The sequence below is a fragment of the Microcebus murinus genome, chromosome 11 (genome assembly GCF_040939455.1).
Source record: "Microcebus murinus isolate Inina chromosome 11, M.murinus_Inina_mat1.0, whole genome shotgun sequence".
In the NCBI taxonomy this organism is placed as follows: domain Eukaryota; kingdom Metazoa; phylum Chordata; class Mammalia; order Primates; family Cheirogaleidae; genus Microcebus; species Microcebus murinus.
Window position 1 is genome coordinate 51,821,749 of NC_134114.1, and position 18,088 is coordinate 51,839,836.

The 18,088-nt window shown below is 38.3% G+C and overlaps 1 protein-coding gene across 3 annotated transcripts in view; it reads left to right on the forward strand.

The window, feature by feature from the left end:
• The first annotated feature begins 4,247 nt into the window (after positions 1-4,247).
• The window catches only part of TNPO1 (transportin 1), a 96,724-nt gene continuing 82,883 nt past the window's right edge, over positions 4,248-18,088 (forward strand). For all 3 annotated transcript variants that reach the window (XM_076008103.1, XM_076008105.1, XM_076008106.1), the window contains exon 1: positions 4,248-4,397. In XM_076008103.1, the coding sequence (XP_075864218.1) occupies positions 4,383-4,397 (15 nt within the window). In that variant the 5' untranslated portion in view covers positions 4,248-4,382. The remainder of the gene's footprint in view (positions 4,398-18,088) is intronic.

The window sequence follows — 18,088 nt, forward strand, 5'->3', positions numbered from 1 at the left end:
TTACCCTCCAATCTGTTATTGAAATCATACATTTAGTTTTTTATTTTGATTCTTGTATTTTTCAGTTTGAAATTTCCATTTGGTTTTTCTTTACATCTTCTATTTCTTTGATGAGACTGTTTTTCATTTATTTCAAATGTTTTCATAGTTGCTCACTGACACATTTTTATATCTGCTTTAAAATCTTTGTCAGATAATTCTAACACCTCTGTCTTCTCAGTTTTGTCATCTATTAATTGCCTTTTTTCTTGAGGTCTGAGATCTTCCCAGTTCCCGATATGATGAATGATTTTCATGAAACCTGGACATTTGGGGTATTATGAGATTTGGTGTCTTATTTAAATCTTCTCGTTTAGTCGGCTTTTCTAACACAGAGTCTGCAGATGAAGTGGGGGCTGGAAGCAGGCATCACCTCATTACTGCCAGGTTGTAGGAGAAATCCAAGTTACTCACTTGGCCTCCACTGTCACCAAAGATGAGAGGCTCCTCATTATTGCCCAGTAGTGATCAAAGTCCCGGATCCCTACTTGACCTTCTCTGACCACCCTGGGAAGGAGGGGTTGTGGCACCTTGTTACAGCATGGTAAGGGTGGGAATGTAGGCTCTCCACTAGGCCTTTGCTGCCATGATTGGGATGGAGTCACAGTTCTTTCTGTAGTTTTTGGCTGGAGTAAGCAGTTATTGTCTAAAACTTTTCTGTCTGCTATGCTGCCCCTTCAGCTAGAGAGAGCCGTATTTTGATGGAGCTCTTTTCTTTTCTTTTCTATCTGTGCTATTGGTGTTTCCAGGTTGGCTGACTTATTAAGTTTCAAATCTGTGAAGTCTGAGGCAAAAAGAAAACCCAGAGAATTAACCATCATGCTGTTCCTTGAGTCCCAAGGTTCCTAGTTGATCTGTCTTTTCTCCACCATTCAGAATCTTCTTATGCGTGTTTTATATGTACTGTTCAGAACTTTCAGTTGAACTTACTGGGAGGAACAGGGAAAAGTATGTCAACTCCATCTTCCCAAAAGTGGAAGTCTAGATCTTTTTATAAATAGAATCATATTTTAATCACTAGGATGTATTAATAGTTAAAGAAACTTTGAGGTTAATTCTTTCCCAGTTAATAATAGCTCCCTAATTTAAATTTTTTATACATTCAAACATTATATGTTGGGTTCACTTTAAATGAGAAATGCCTATAGATTATTTACACATTTCTGAATATTGGCTATAACTTTCCTCACTCAACATTTGAATTAAATTCTTCTAAATAATTACTTAAAATTTTTTTTTTTCATAATGCCAACCTGAGGATGTTTCAACGGGATGGCAATTCCTTAAACTGCCTAGTATTAAATAATATAATGAGAATTTTCATGTCTTTCCAGAAGTATAAATAGAAACAATATTTCTCAGAAGTATTCCACAGGGTGTCCCAAAAGTAGCCATACATAGGGCAAATGGGAAATTGTAGCTAAATGTACCTTTATTTATGACAAATTTTGTAATGAATACTTTGTAAATAAAGATACATTTAGCTACAATTTTAAATTTGTCTTATGTATGGTGACTTTTGGGACACCTTGTATTTTAGAAGTTTGCCTATATCTAAAAGATTACTTCACTTATCCTTATTGAGTTTATATATTCTTATGAACAACTGCCTACTGAAGATATTTAACAAATTTTGGACTTCCAGACCTATTTTTTTCTATAGCCATTCCTCCTTCTCATACATCTGTTCTTTTATTTATATTAATGCCTAGTAATACTTTCATTTATTGCTAACTATCTGCCTGGCTTCTCCTAATGAACTCTTTATATATTTTATCTTATTTAACCCTTTGCACTCGCTTGCTTTTTTCTCATTATCCACACTCGACATCCAAGTACAAAGGGTTAATTCCCTTTAAGACAAAGACAGTGAAGCTTAGAAAAAACTAAGCATTCATAGTAGTAAAACCAGCACTTACATACAGGTCCTCCACCTCCAAGCTTCACACTTGTTTTGACAATGCTACATCTGACAAAATAAGCAGCTTTTCCTTCCTAGGTGAAAATTTATAGGTATGCTTTCTTCCTTAAATGCTATTTTGTAACTTCTAACATTCTTGATTTTTATCTCTGTCAATTTTTCACCTAAGAAAAAAATTAATACAGAAATTAAAACTATAAGAGATCTATAATAGATTTTAAAGTTAACAAAGTTTATTTACTATTTTTAATTTCAGTATAAGTCATTTAAAAATATCAACAATTCTTCAAAGTTTTACAAAATGGGAATTATATTATACTGGGGTATTTTATTTGGGTATAAAGAGAAAATACCACTGGATAGCTGCTATTATATGTGCAAACTTAGAAACCATAACAAGAGAAAACCATAACAAAGAGAAACCATAACAAGAAAAGAAAAGTAAAATAAGCCATGCTAATAAGTCCTTGTTCATGGTAAGAAAATTTACTGTTTAAAACATGTATTTTTAATTTAACATAGGTGAGATGAAAGGGCTACATGTGTAAGCATCTCTATTGAACACAGAACTATTATATATATTAACATTTTCATTTGCTGTCATTTAAATTTTACAAAAGAATATTGAATTTACCTAATTTAATTTTACAACATCTGGTAATCAAGATTTTTTTCTTTCAAAAGATTTTGGCTGATAAATCCTTTGACGCTAAATAATATTTCATTTTTTTCAATTCATTTCAATTATTTCCAAACTATAAATTAGGTGAATTCTTTACTAATTACTTAGTCAGTAGTTCTTTACATCTGTCATTATTTGCTAATCCTTCAGATTTTTAAAATATTCCTTTTTTTCTTTAGCAAAGTAGAATGCAAATACCACACATCTTCTGATTTGTACAGATCCCTATTCCACGATGTAATTTTCAAATGCAGAAATAAGCCCTGTTTGTTCTTTGAATAAACATACTTATTCTGGGTAACATATTCCTGCAGATATACTAACCTACTATTAAGGAAGGTTTATATAAAAATTTTTTTTAGTTACCTATTCCTGTTTGGGGACAATTCTTCATGTACACTACTGTATCTGATTGCTATCAAATTAACATTAGAAAATGTTGAAATCGTATTTTAGTTATTTAAAATATTTTCCCTTGCTAAGTTCAATTTCCCACTGACAAAACAAGGTCCTTTTAGTTTCAAAATTGAAGTTAAAGAAACTAGTTGTTCCTGTAAAATGGTTATTGTTACTCATGAAAATTAACAGGTTTATTAACAAATAAACTGTCTTAGTAAAAATTAAAAAACATTTTCTAGTATTAGGTACTGTAATTTTATCTAGAATATTACCTGGAATATTATCTAGAATATTACAATGGCTACACATTTTCAAAACACTTTCAGGTAAGATAGTCGAAACTGCTGGTATTTGATTGATCATGTGAGGAATATTATCACCAATATCATCACCTCAGAAAATAAGAATCACCTACTATGCAAATTTTAAATATTTATATACAGTAAATTTATATATGAATAATCTGGAGGAAGGAACTGATATTTATCTATTCATTACCATTATTACAGAGGTATGAAAACGTCTACCTCTCCCATTTTGAATTATTTACCGTTCGGAAAATAGAAGACATTTTAATTTCTCATGATGGCCGGTTAAGGAGAGAAGGGCTTGTTATTTCAAAGAACAAGAAAATACAGGTTTATATGAATACACACCTGGAAGCATAAGACAATTTTACAAATCATTTAATTTTAACTATGGTTTATATGCTAGATACAGCATATTTCAAAAAGGCTATTTTGTACTAAGCAGGCAGCCGTCCGCCCACATCTATCTGCCGAAGCCATTCCTGCTTTTTATCAGGGACGTTGGAACTCTATTATTGTGGGTTATGTTCGGTGCTGAGTAGGACCCCAGGGCATGGCTGTCACTTGGGGGGTTATGCAGAGGTACAGAAGTTAGGCTGGGGTAGGGTCGTCCTCTGAGGAGGGCCCTGCACAGCCCATAGGCAACCATATTTGCAGGCCATTTTGCTTGCCGCCCCTCCGCGCCAGGCAGCGTCTGCAGCGGCTGCGTCCGCGAGCCAGAGGCTCAGGCCAGCGCGCCGACCGCAGGGGGCGCGAGCATTCGTGAGCCCCGGGCCGGGCCGAAGCCCGAGGCTGCAGAGCCCGCTTAGAAACCGCTGCCGAGGACGCCGCGGGCCCAGGCCGCAGTTTTCCCAGCCCCGCCGCCGTTGCCAAGGCGACCGCCGCCGAACGTTCCCGCGGCGGGCCCCGCCCCCCAGCCAATCGGACAGGCGCTCGCCGGAGCCCAGGTTCTCTTTGTTCCGCAGCCATTTCAGGCCCCGGACAGGAGGCGACGCCGCTTCGGCAGAAGCCCCAAGCGCCCGAGGCCTCTGGGATGGTGTGGGACCGGGTAGGTGGCGTGAGGGTGTGCGGCCACGGACTGGAGGGGCGGGAACTGAGGCAGGGGGTTCCGAAGCTGCCTGACGCGCCAGGCGGGGAGCAGCCAGGCTCGTCCGCCTTCCCGGTGCCCGCCCGGCCGTTTGGAGCCCGGCGGCGGCGGCGGCGCGGTTCTAAGCCCAACAGCTGCCGGCCCAGGCGCACTGCAGGACCCGGGTAGGGCGCAGGCGGCGGCGGCTCCTCAGGTGTCCGAGGCCAGGGCCTGGAGACGTTTAGGGGCGGCGGGAAGGGAAGGATCTGATGGCCGAGGGAGCTTTTGCCCCGCCTGTTGAGCCGCAGCGTTTGAGGGCCCTTGGGTGCTGCAGTCTGCCGCTCTGGGACGGCTGCTTCCCGCCGGTTCTGGGCACAGTCGGGCGTTGCCGAAACGGGCCCGTCTTTGTCCTGCCTGGGTCTCCTTTGCCCGGTGTCCCGGGTCCGCACACACTAGCTATCTTCTTCTCATTCGGCTTGCTGACATATTTCTCCCGATGGTTCTTTCTCCTTGGGGCCTCTTGGCCTTATGACATGTTTACATAATTTTAATATTTGTAACTGTATGAGTTTTGCGTGGGTTTGTGGTTTTTGCACTTCTACTTATGCTCCATCGCGTACCCGCAACAGGGAACAACTACTGAGAAACAGACCGACCACCACAAAGTGTTTTGAAAATGGCTTTCTTCCTTTAAAAATGATCCTGTGTTGTTTACTGATTTTAAAAGTCTGTATGAATGTTGCAAGGATTGCTTACAGTTTAAGTCCGTTATCTTAATCACGAATCAATTTGGCCCAGAGCAGATGTAAATGTAGAAATTTGAAATTGGAATCTATCTACAAATTCATGTTGACAGTTGTATTAAGAAGCTTAATAACTATCCTGCTTTGGAACAGCAGTGACTTAAATGATGAGTGCCTAAGTGCTTCTTTTTGAAAAGGTACTTTATAAATGCAAGATATATGGTGTAATAGGTATTTGGAAATGAAGGTTGTAAAATGGCTGTTCTGACGTGCTCATTTTTAGGATAACAAAACTTCCTGCCGGATTTTAAGTTTCCCTGTTATATCAAAGCTTTCATATTAGGGTGGTAAATAAGTTATATTTAGTGAAAAAGGGAAGGATTCAGTGTTTTGGGAAAATATTCCATTTTCCACTTTATCTTACCCTGCACCGCAACCGTTCCTAGAGAATGGCTGCACCAAGTTGAAAACTTGCAACTGCAAAAGGGAAATATTGGTTTGAAGGTGCAGATTTCTTTTTTACTCCCTGGCATATGCAGTGCATAAGGCAGTACAGTTTTTACTTAATGTAATTTAATGTGAGCCTAGTGAAGTATTGTGTTCCATTTTCTTTTTCCTAAAAGGGGCTTCCACCCTGGGATATTTGCATCTTTGTCCTAGTCAGGAATTATTAAATTCCTCCCACTGAAATATCTATAAAATTCTTTTTTGCAATTCTACCTTCACTCCCAAGTGGCTTTTTTTCCATTATATAATGTGAGTAGAATAAGATTTTGGTAAAATATGATATATGGTTCTGGTTGTAAATTTTTGCATATCAACACTTGTTATATTCTTTTTTTTTATGACTATGGTTTATTTATGTTATGTTAAAGCCATCACATGAGCTCCATTTTTCTAATTGCTGTAAATGAACTACTGCATTGAAATGTAAATGTCTTATGTTTAGAAGAAGTTCTTGCATTTTAACCATATTGGATTCTGCAAACATTTCTTTTATTTAAAAAAAGCAATCTGGTTATAAAAGAAGCCAAACCAAGTGACATATGTAATGAAATAAATTTATCAAATGTGAACTGCAGAGAGGAGCACAGCTGTAAGTGGGAGTAATTCTTATTGGCCAGGGTATAAATATTTTTTCCTGAGATTGACATTTGCATGCATATTCATGCCAAAAAGATCTTGTTTCCTTCAAAACAGTTTGGTTTACCTGTAAAAGGGTGAGAAAGCTGAAAGAAGCAAAATGATTAACTGATAAGGTTTTCAAAAACAATGGAGAACAATGCCATCTTCAAAGAGGAGGGATCAGAAACAGTGAAATTTCCCCAAATGTTGAGGATCTTTCTTGGTTGGCCCTTTTCAGCAAGTGCCATGGTAGATATCTGGTGAGTGTTGGCCGGTGAGGGGTCTCCTGGGATGTAAAGAGGTTGAACTTCACAATGGAAGACAGATGTTTGCAAGAGTGGTATCTTAGTCAGTTTTGTGTTTCTGTAAAAGAATACCTGAGACTGGGTAAAGAGAAGAGGTTTATTATTTTAGTTCAGTGTAGTTCTATAGGCTGTTACCTATAAGAAGCATGGCACTGCCATCTGGTTGACTTTTGGTGCTGTGTCTTTATAAAACACTGGATAAGGTCAAGTGGAAGCAGAAACCCAAAGTGGGGGAAACCTGAGGGCATCTTGGCTTTATAACAACCTACTCAAAGGGTACTAATCCATTCCTATGAGAAGTATCCAGTTAAGAGAGAGAAAGAATTCACTAAGGAGAGAACAGCACCAAGCCATTCTTGGGAGATCTGCCCACCTAACCCAAACACCTCCCGCTAGGCACCACCTATCAACACCACTTTGGAGATCAAATTTCAACATGAGTTTTCTTGGGAACGAAGAAACCATATCCAAACCATAGCAAATGGTGACAGTGGTTTGCAGTAGGAGAGGTTGTAGAAACCAAGTTTGATTGGTTTACTCCAAGACCTCCATTGCTAGATAGGGTTCCTTGAAGTATTGTCTGCTAGTGTAATCAGTAAGAATGTTAGAGTTCCAGAGTATCAGTGGTCAAATGACCATTGAAACTGGAAATGGGGATGCATATTTGTCTTGGAATTTTCTGTAGTAGATAGAAGCTGTATGGGAATGGTGGCTACATCTTACTCCAAAAAGGCATTCGATGACAGAGCAAATATGTGAACTCAGTGCTGAAAGAAAGCTGATAACTGAAGACCACAAGGATTGGATTGATATGTATGTCTTTTTAATGATTACGATTTTAAAGGCTGGGCGCAGTGGCTCACGCCTATAATCCCAGCACTCTGGGAGGCTGAGGTGGGCGGATCGCTCAAGGTCAGTTCAAAGCCAGCCTGAGCAAGAGCGAGACTCCATCTATACTAAAAAAATAGAAAAATTAATTGGCTAACTAAAAATATGGAAAAAATTAGCCGGGCATGGTGGCACATTCCTGTAGTCCCAGCTACTCGGGAGGCTGAGGCAGGAGGATCGCTTGAGCCCAGGAAGTTGAGGTTGCTGTGAACTAAGCTGATGTCTCCGCACTCTAGCCCAGGCAACAGAGACTCTTGCCTCAAAAAAAAAAAAAAATTTAAAACAAAGCATAACTTCAGTGTAGTTTAGAAAATAGGTGTTTTAAAGCCAAACAGGCAACTTGGATTCAAATTTTGGCACCTTCTGTAATTATTTGTGTGACCTTGGGCAAGTTACTTAATCTCACTTTTTTTAAATCTCATAATGTCATGAGGATTAAATGAGTGAATACAATAAGCTCTTAAAACTGGGCCTGGCATGTAGTAAGTATTCCATATATAACAACTGCTATTATCAACACTGTCATTGTCCTTGTTAATTATATTAGAAAACTATACAAAATAACCATAAAATACTGCAAATCACCAATACCAGGATTGTATGATAACTACTTAAGCCCTTTGGTGTATTTCCTTGTAAGATTTTTCTGAGTTTATTGGATTTTTTTTCATAGTTGAGACTTTACTATATGAATAATTTTGTATTCTATTTTTTCCATATGCTGTTGAATTATTTTGTCAGCATTGTTAAATGATTGTATAATGTATGTGTGACTATCTCTTTATTAAACAGTTTCTTTTCTTTTTTTTAATTTTAGCGTATTATGGGGGTACAAGTGTTAAGGTTACATATATTGCCCATGCCCCCCCTCCCCTTTCGAGTAAGAGCTTGAAGCGTGTCTATCCCCCAAACTATTAAACAGTTTCTAAATTTTTTTCAGTTATAAGAAACACTGCAATGAACATCTTTGTGTATAAAACAATTTCTGCATTTCAGATTGTTAAGATAGATTGCCCAAAGTGAAAATGTTGAATCAGAATATGTGAACATCCAAAATTCATGGTCCATGTTGCCAAGTTGCTTTTACTTAAGGGAATTTAATAATGAACTTAAAATAAATGTAGGAAACAGTATTTATTGCAGTTGTTGCTTGGGATAAGAAGGAGTAGAGAGTGAATTAACATTTTTTTCTTGTACTAGACATTATCTGTAGGCATTTAGTATACATTGTTTTAAGTACATATTGTCATTTATTAACACGGCCTTGTGTTATACATGGGAGTTACTTCCATTTTATTGATGGGAGAGGGGATAGGTAAGTACTTTGTATAAGGGCTCAGAATATTCAAGCCTGAATCTGAATCTAGATCTGCCTGATTGCAAACTCCTGCTCTTTTATTTGAATACTTTTATGTAATATACATATATGTATTCAGAATCTTATAGTGTCACAACTATAGATCATAGACCACATCATTGAGATAGTTAAACTGAGCTGAAAATAATGAATGGGTAGGTTACAAAGTTAAACCAGATAAGGCTTAACTTTCTACATTTTAGGAAAGGAAAAAAATATCCTTACCTGGATGAGATATAATTGATAACAAATGCATAAAACTGTTTTAAAATGAATACCACAAGTATTTGTGGGTGCAGCACTCTTAATAGTAATTTTAACACAAATAGGGGAAAGAATACCAAAGAAATCTATCAAATTTGATTAAATTTGGGGCCTAAGAGAAATGAAAAGGCCCATAATTAAATTAAAAAATATACTTAGTAAAACCCCTGGTAAATGAAAGGCTTAATGGGCAAATAAAGAGAAAAATAATAATGTTCCAGATAAGAATAATACTGCCTGCAAGGTATAGATTAATTTTATGCTGAAAATTAGAGCAAAAAACCCAGAAATCAAAAAAACCATACATTTGAGTTGCAATTTACAGTTGACTCTGAAACCATTAGTAAATCAATTTATCAGTGAAGTCCCTTTATCCTACCAAAGATGAAAAGATAGATCCCAGAAAGGGGAAGATTCCACTACTTTTGTCTTTACTAAAGAAGAGAAGTATTTCAGCAAATCGTGAATATACTAAACAAATGATTAGGAATGGGTGGTACCCACCAAAATTTTAAATAAACATAAAATTTAAGAACCATCAATCATTATACTGGCACTAGAAATTACATTTTTGAAAAATATTTAATGAAATAATATAAGTAGTTTATTTTGGCTGAAACATAGGAGAACAGGAAAATGATGAAAAAGGTAGTAACACTTGAAGGACTTTGTGTGCCATTTACTAGTGCTGAGATTATTTCTTGTCCTCAAGAGATTTACATACTAGTGGAGAAAGAGATATGTAAACAAATAGGTGTTGTAAGTGTAATTAAGCTTTTATCATATAAATCTGTAGAGATACCAGGGTGGGCCAGTAATAGATTCTTTTTTTTTTTTTTTTTGAGACAGAGTCTCACTTTGTCGCCCAGGCTAGAGTGAGTGCCATGGCATCAGCCTAGCTCACAGCAACCTCAAACTCCTGGGCTCAGGCGATCCTCCTGTCTCAGCCTCCCAAGTAGCTGGGACTACAGGCATGTGCCACCATGCCCGGCTAATTTTTTGTATATATATTTTTAGTTGTCCAATTAATTTCTTTCTATTTTTAGTAGAGAGGGGGTCTTGCTCAGGCTGGTTTTGAACTCCTGACCTCCAGCAATCCGCCCGACTCGGCCTCCCAGAGTGCTAGGATTACAGGCGTGAACCACCGCACCCGGCCTTTTTCTTTGAGACAGAGTCTCACTTTGTTGCCCAGGCTAGAGTGAGTGCCAGTGGCATCAGCCTAGCTCACAGCAACCTCAAACTCCTGGGCTCAAGAATCTTTCTGCCTCAGCCTCCCAAGTAGCTGGGACTACAGGCATGCACCACCATGCCCAGCTAATTTTTTCTATATATATTAGTTGGCCAATTAATTTCTTTCTATTTATAGTAAAGATGGGTCTGGCTCTTGCTCAGGCTGGTTTCTAACTCCTGACCTCTAGCAATCCTCCCTCCTGGGCCTCCCAGAGTGCTAGGATTACAGGCGTGAGCCACCGCGTCAGACCCAGTAATAGATTCTTTGAAGACAGTTGAGGGGAATGTCTGGGGCATTTGGGGAAATAGGAACAGCATTTCAGGGAGTATGTAAGCAAAGATAAAGATCTGCTTTGCTCTTGGAACACTAAGCGGTTCAGGGATCCCAAAAGGTATAGAGCAGGGGACCATAAACTTTTTCTGTAAAGGGCCAAATAATAAATACTTTCTACTTTGTGGGCTATATCAACTTTGCCATTGTAGTGCAAAAGCAGTCACAAATGGGGAAACTAATGGGTGTGGCCACATTTAACTGGTGGGCCTTAATTAGACAACCTCTAATACCTAGTAGACAGGAATTTGGGGGACAGAGAACCTACTGAGCCTGTGTTGCCCCAGCATGAGCCATTGAAAGATTTGAAATGAGGAATTTTGAACACTGATTTCTGTGAATCATTAACAGCAGAATAAATTAGGTTTTTTTTTTTTTTTTTTTTTTTTTATTTTGGCATATTATGGGGGTACAGATTTTAAGGTTTCAATAAATGCCCATTCCCCCCCTCCCCCCAACAGCAGAATAAATTAGGTTTTTTAAAGTGCTATAAATCAACAAGAAAAAGGAAAACACAATTTTTAAAAATGAGCAAATTCACAAAAGAGGAAGTACAACTAGGTGGTAAACATGAAATAATTCTCTACGTTACCAGTAGGAAAATGCAAAGTAAAGCCGTGAATTTTTTTTTTCCTTACTCATTATACTGGCAAAAGTGAAAAAAGTTTTCCTAGTATGTATTGACAAGGTTATAGGGAAATACATTCATTGAATAAATCATTACAGTTATTTTAATTTTAAAGTAAAAACATTTTTGGCCGGGCGTGGTGGCTCACGCCTGTAATCCTAGCACTCTGGGAGGCCAAGGCGGGCGGATTGCTCGAGGTCAGGAGTTCAAAACCAGCCTGAGCAAGAGCGAGACCCCGTCTCTACTATAAATGGAAAGAAATTAATTGGCCAACTAATATATATAGAAAAAAAAAAAAAAAACATTAGCCGGGCATGGTAGTGCATGCCTGTAGTCCCAGCTACTCAGGAGGCTGAGGCAGCAGGATTGCTTGAGCCCAGGAGTCTGAGGTTGCTGTGAGCTAGGCTGATGCCACGGCACTCACTCTAGCCTGGGCGACAAAGTGAGACTCTGTCTCAAAAAAAAAAACAAAACATTTTTGACGTAACAGTTAGTCCCTGTCACTTCTCCATTCAAAGCCCTGCAGTGGTTCCAGCTGTGCTCTGACTGAATGTATGTATCATCTCAAAATTCGTATGTTGAAATCCTGCCCCTCAAGGTGATAGTATTAGGAAATGGGATCTGTGGAAGGCAATTAGCTTATGCAAATAGAGTCCTCATGAATAGGCTTGTTGCCCTTATAAAAGAGGTCCTAAAGGGATCTCTTGCCCCTTGTCTCTTGAGGGCACAGCAAGAAGGAATTGTCAATGAGCTAAAAGCAGGCACTCACCACATACTCACCACAATATACCTTAGTCTTGGACTTTCCAGCCTCCAGAATTGTGAGAAACAAATTTCTATTACTTATAAGCTATCTAGTTTATGGTATTTTGTTATAGCAGCCTGAAGGAACCTAAGACCTCCTCTCTCATTCACTCAAGGAAAATCTAGTCTTTACAATGGCCTATAAGGCTGTACAAGATCTGCCCAACCCACTCCCCCTTCTTCTTAACCTTCCTGACCTCATTTTCTACTACTGCTTTTCCCTCTTGCTTACTGGTCTGCTTGCTATATCTTAAACATTTCTGTCATGTTCCTACTTTAGGACCTTTCCTTTAGCTGGCTCCACTCTCTGTAATGTACTTCTCCCAAATATATGCTTTACTCGATGGCCTCAGCTCCAAGCCTTTGCTCAGATTTTGTTTTCTTTAAACACCCTATTTGATACTATATTCTATCCTGTCCTCCTCCCAGCCCCTCTTATCCTGGAGTCATTTTATTTTTTGCATAGCACATACCACCTTCTAACACACTGTGTCAGAGGTCAGCAGGCTACAGCCCCATGAGCCTCTGGCCTGTTTTTGACAACCTATAAGCTAAGAATGGTTTTTACATTTTTAAAGGGTTATTAAAACAAAGCAAAAAATACATGACAGATGTTTGTGGCCTGCAAAGCTTTAAATGTTTACTATTTGGTCCTTTTCAGAAAAAGTTTGCTCTATATATTTTAATCTGTTTAGTCTTTCTCCTCCCACAGGAATGCAAGTTTCAAAAGGGTTGAGGTCTTTGCTTTTTTCGTTTTTACTTTTTTAGAGACAGGGTCTTGCTCTGTCACGCAGGCTGGAGTACAGAGGTGCCGTCATAGCTCACTGCAGCCTCAAACTCTGGGGCTCAAGTGATCCTCCTGCCTCAGCCTCTTGAGTAGCTGGGACTACAGGTGTGCACCACCATGCCTAGCTAATATTTTTTATTTTCTTAGAGATGGTCTCTTGCTATGTTGCCTAGGCTGGTCTTGAACTCACTTGGTTTTATGTATTGGTTTATCTGCAGCAACTATAACAGTGCCTAAATGTAGTAAGCTCTCAGTAAATATTTGTTAAATGAATGGTTTGTAATGGTACAAGATTGTAAATAGGTTGTATTCATCAATAAACTGTAATTAATAATGAAATTTAACTATATTTAATGACTAGGAAAATTAGGGCATATTTTGAAGTTTGTTATAGAACAGAAATAAAACATTTTTTGGTTCTACAATACCTATGTGTTTAAATGTACAGAGAAGAGCTCTATAAGGATATATATCAAATGAATACTAGAGTACCTCTGGGGAGGGGACCAAGATTAGGAGAGATGGTTGAAGGGATCTTGAATTTCATCTGTATTGTTTGCTTTTCTTTTTTTTTTTTTTAAACAATGAGAAGCATTCACATTAATTTTTTACTAAAAAATGTTTTTAATGAAGAAAAGGGGAAAATCAGAAATATTTTAAAAATAAAGCAATGAGAGGAAATAGAGAGTAACAGGGTGGAGAGGGAGGGAAGAAGACATTGCCTTTTTAAAATGTCTTATTGGGCCAGCAGTCAATCTGAATGAGGAGAAGGAGTGAGCAATGTGAATATTTGGGGAAAGAGCATGCAAAAGTAAAGGCCTTTATGTGGGAACAAAATTAGCCTGATTGGAGAACTACAAGAAAACTTGTGAGACTGGAGCATAGTGAAGAAAAGGGACAGAGACTGCTAGGAGATTAAGTTCAAGGAGATGGGCAGGGGACCAGATTAGATACAGTTTTTTGTAGGCTGTGATAAGGATATAAGGTTTTATTTTAAGTATGATAGGAAACCATTGGAATGTTTTGATGGAGGGAAGACATGATTTAATTGCAGGTTTAATAACAAGATCAATTTTGCTGCTTTGTCTCAGGGAATGGCCTGTGAGGGAACAAAAGACAAGGCAGGGAAATCTATTATAGTAGACCATCTGGACTAGGGTGGGCAGTGGAGGAGGTGAAAAGTAGTCAGATTCAGAGTATATCCTGAGAACACTGGCTGCTGATTTGGATGTGGGATGTGAGAGAAATCAAAATAAATAAAGATCATTGCCTCTGATCTATATATTTGGCCTGAACAGCTGAGTGAAAACTAATGACATTTAGTGATAATCGGCAGCTGCAGGAAGAGCAGATTTGAGGGGGACAGAGAAGGGCATTAAGAATTATTTCAGAGCTCAGCACGGTGGCTCATGCCTGTAGACCCAGCTACTCTGGAGGCTGAGGTGGGAGGATCACTTGAGGCCAGGAGATTGAGACCAGTCTGGGCAACATAGGGAGAACCTCATCTGTTAAAAAAAAAAGATGGGGGTGGGGAAGAGAGTTATGTTTCACCCAGCAAAGTTTGACATGCCCAAGTAATAAACAAGTGAATGTTTTTTGTAAGATGTTGGGTACTTGATTCTGGAATTCAGGATGCTATTTAATGGCACAGACTAGATGAGATTATGAAAATAGAGAAAAAAAAAGGAGACCTAGGATATTGAAGTGTAGGGGAGCCAGCAAAGGAGACTGACAGAGAGCAGTCAGTGACATAAAAGAAACACGTGATGCCACAAGCAAAGAGTTGGGTGAAAGAGTGGTCACCTGCATTCAACACTGTGAAGAAATTAAGATGAGGCCAAGGAGAAATTGTTGGGTTTGGCAACATAAAAATTTGTCTCATTGGAATGGAGTAGGGGAGATGGTGACTATATACAACTTTCAAGATATTTCTGTGAATGGAGGGGAATGGAGAGATTGAGTAGTAGTGAACAGAGTCAAAGCTGGATTTTTAAGATATAATTTTAAATAAATTTAAACTTGCAGAAAAGTTGTGAGAATAAGTCAGAGAACTCCCAAATATACTTTATCTGTATTCACCAATTTTTAACATTTTGCTACATTTGTTTTTCTACCCCTTATATACTTAATTGATTTTTTTTTTTATTATTATTTGAGGGTAGGTTCCATACGTCTTTGCCCCTTTTGCCCTTAATACTTTCATGTATATATCGTAGAGCCAGGATATTCTCTTAAGAAACCACATGCAGTTAGCAAATTTAGGAAATTTAGTTTTTCTACAATCCATATTACAGTTTTGTCAATTGTCCCAGTAACATCCTTTATACACGGTCTGGTCCAATTGTTTATATTACATTTAGGTGTCGTGTCTTTTTAGACAAAGGGGTTTTTTTTGTTTTTTTAAGATAGAACTTTGCCATTTTATTCCCTTAACAGCCCCATGAGATATAGCTTTGACTATTTATCTAATTTTATAGATCATAGGTTAATTTTTCTTTCCATGACTAATACGTGGTAGAGCCAGAACTCAAAGTAAGCGTAGGGATTCAAGAGTCTGTATCTTTAAGCACTATGCTGCAGTGACTCCCATGTAGTACATGAAAAAATCCGAAATTTCTTATTTAAAGTTGATAGGTCAAATATATAGATCAGAGGCAATGGCCCTTATGTCAAAAGGATGATTTTTAAATTTCTTAACCTGTAATTATAACTCTCTCGCTTCATAGTAGTGAATCAGTTTAGTATATCGCCCTGATAAACATTATAGTACAAAAGGAAAAACAAGAAAAGTAAATATATTTAAACCTTGTATGTAAAATTTATCAGACTTTGACATAGTGATGTTTTCAGAGTTATTGGTACTGGTTGTTTAGAAAGGTAAAATGCTTGGATTAATTCTTTTGTGGTAGGGTTGAGTTGGCAGTAGTATATGGACATGGTCTAAAGAGTTCTGATCTGTGTTTTAAGAAGTGTTTGTTTCAGCTCATGAAATGTTGCACATCAAACCTTTTTTTTTTTTTTTTTTTTTTGAGACAGAGTCTCACTCTGTTGCCCAGGCTAGAGTGAGTGCCTTGGCGTCAGCCTAGCTCACAGCAACCTCAAACTCCTGGGGTCAGGCGATCCTCCTGCCTCAGCCTCCCGAGTAGCTGGGACTACAGGCATGTGCCACCATGCCCGGCTAATTTTTTCTATATATATTAGTTGGCCAATTAATTTATTTCTATTGATAGTAGAGACGGGGTCTCGCTCTTGCTCAGGCTGGTTTCGAACTCCTGACCTCGAGCAATCCGCCCGCCTCGGCCTCCCAGAGTGCTAGGATTACAGGTGTGAGCCACCGCGCCCGGCCACATCAAACCTTTATTAGAAAATATCATAAGACTTAATTGACGAAAAGAGCTTTAACGATTGAACCATTGAAACCATAGGTGCTCCAAAATAGGAATTAGAATGCTCCATTGGATTTTTGGTTGAATAATGTTTTACGCAGTTTTATATCACATAGTTTTGAGGGATAATGAGTAAAGGACTTCCATTAGATAGAAACACAGTTATGGTGAAAATTTTTCTATAGTATTTTCAACCAAAGATTGTTCTTGCTATTGAATGTGACATCTGTAATAAGTGACCTAAGGCTGGCACAGTACTGTGCCTTTTCACAGGAGTCCACATATTTGCTGAAAGAATCAAGTGACATGTAGCTTTCACTCAGGTAATTTAGTAGTCCCAGAACAACACTTGGACAATTGAGTTGAATACAAGTTTCCCTGAAGGCTGAGAGAATTTCAGTAGCAAATATAAAGGAAAGTAGTAAGGCTGGTTTTTGAATGTGGAGTATGACCAGATTGATTATTTACAGTCAACTAAATGTTTTACTTCTAGAAGCTGAAAGGAACTTTGCTTTATAGGTGAGGAAATAAACCAAGTGAGGGTGAGTCACTTGTAGAGGATTGCCCAGCTAGCTACTCTTTACGCAGAGAACTGAGATTAGCAGCCCATATTCCTGAAGCCCCTTCTTTTTTTCTGTTATTTCGGTTCTAAATGGCCCAGAAGACTTCAAGATCGTTGATGGGAGGCAGTTTGTCCTTAAGCCCTGTGAAGTTACACTGGGCTGTTAGCTCCAGACAGGTTGTGGCTGTGAGTTCATCATCCTTACCTTGGCCCAACACCCCCACCCAAATAGGTAAAGGATGAAACAGTGGAGGGATTGTGAAGGTGGGAAATATTTCTAGAGTCTTGTTTTAGCATAGATAATAAGGTCTGAATCAAGAAAGTGGTATGGTAGTTTAATATTTCATGTAGGAATTTGATGAAAAAGCTTAAGAGCCAGTAGAGAAATTAAAAAATGAGGCATGAAAAGGAAAAGGCTCTAATAAAATTTCTAACTTTGTTGTTTTTTTTTTTACAAAAATTTGTTTTACAAAAATCCTAGTGGACTAGAGGCTTTTGTTTTAGTATTGGTACTTGCTGGTTAGGTACAGTATTCGCAGAACAGAATATACACATGCATACTTGAGTGTGATTGTAGTAGAATTTAAACAGCTCAACAGCCAGGGCAGAATTGTGATTTCAGGTAAAATTATCATTTTCTTTTTTTTTTTTTTTTTTTTTTGAGACAATGTCTCACTTTGTTGCCCAGGCTAGAGAGTGCCATGGCGTCAGCCTAGCTCACAGCAACCTCAAACTCCTGGGCTCAAGCAATCCTGCTGCCTCAGCCTCCCGAGTAGCTGGGACTACAGGCATGTGCCACCATGCCTGGCTAATTTTTTCTATATATATATTAGTTGGCCAATTAATTTCTTTCTATTTATAGTAGAGACGGGGGGGGGGGGGGGGGGGTGTCTCGCTCTTGCTTAGGCTGGTTTCAAACTCCTGACCTTGAGCAATCTGAGAGTGCTAGGATTACAGGCGTGAGCCACCGCACCCGGCCTAAAATTATCATTTTCTGATTCAAGGAAACATCTCAAAACATCAAAAACATCCTGAACATCTCAAATGCTTTTGAGTCAAGTTCATCAAATGCCTAGCCACATACTGAAATATTGAATTTAATATTCAATAAATTAATTTAAATTTAATAACTTAAGAAATCTTAGGAATTTCCTAGTTCTTATCCTCTCATTTTAGACTTTTTATTATTATAATTTCCAGCTGTGAAATCCTACACAAAGTACCTAATAAATGTTTGCTTATTGATATATGAAGTTCCTTTCT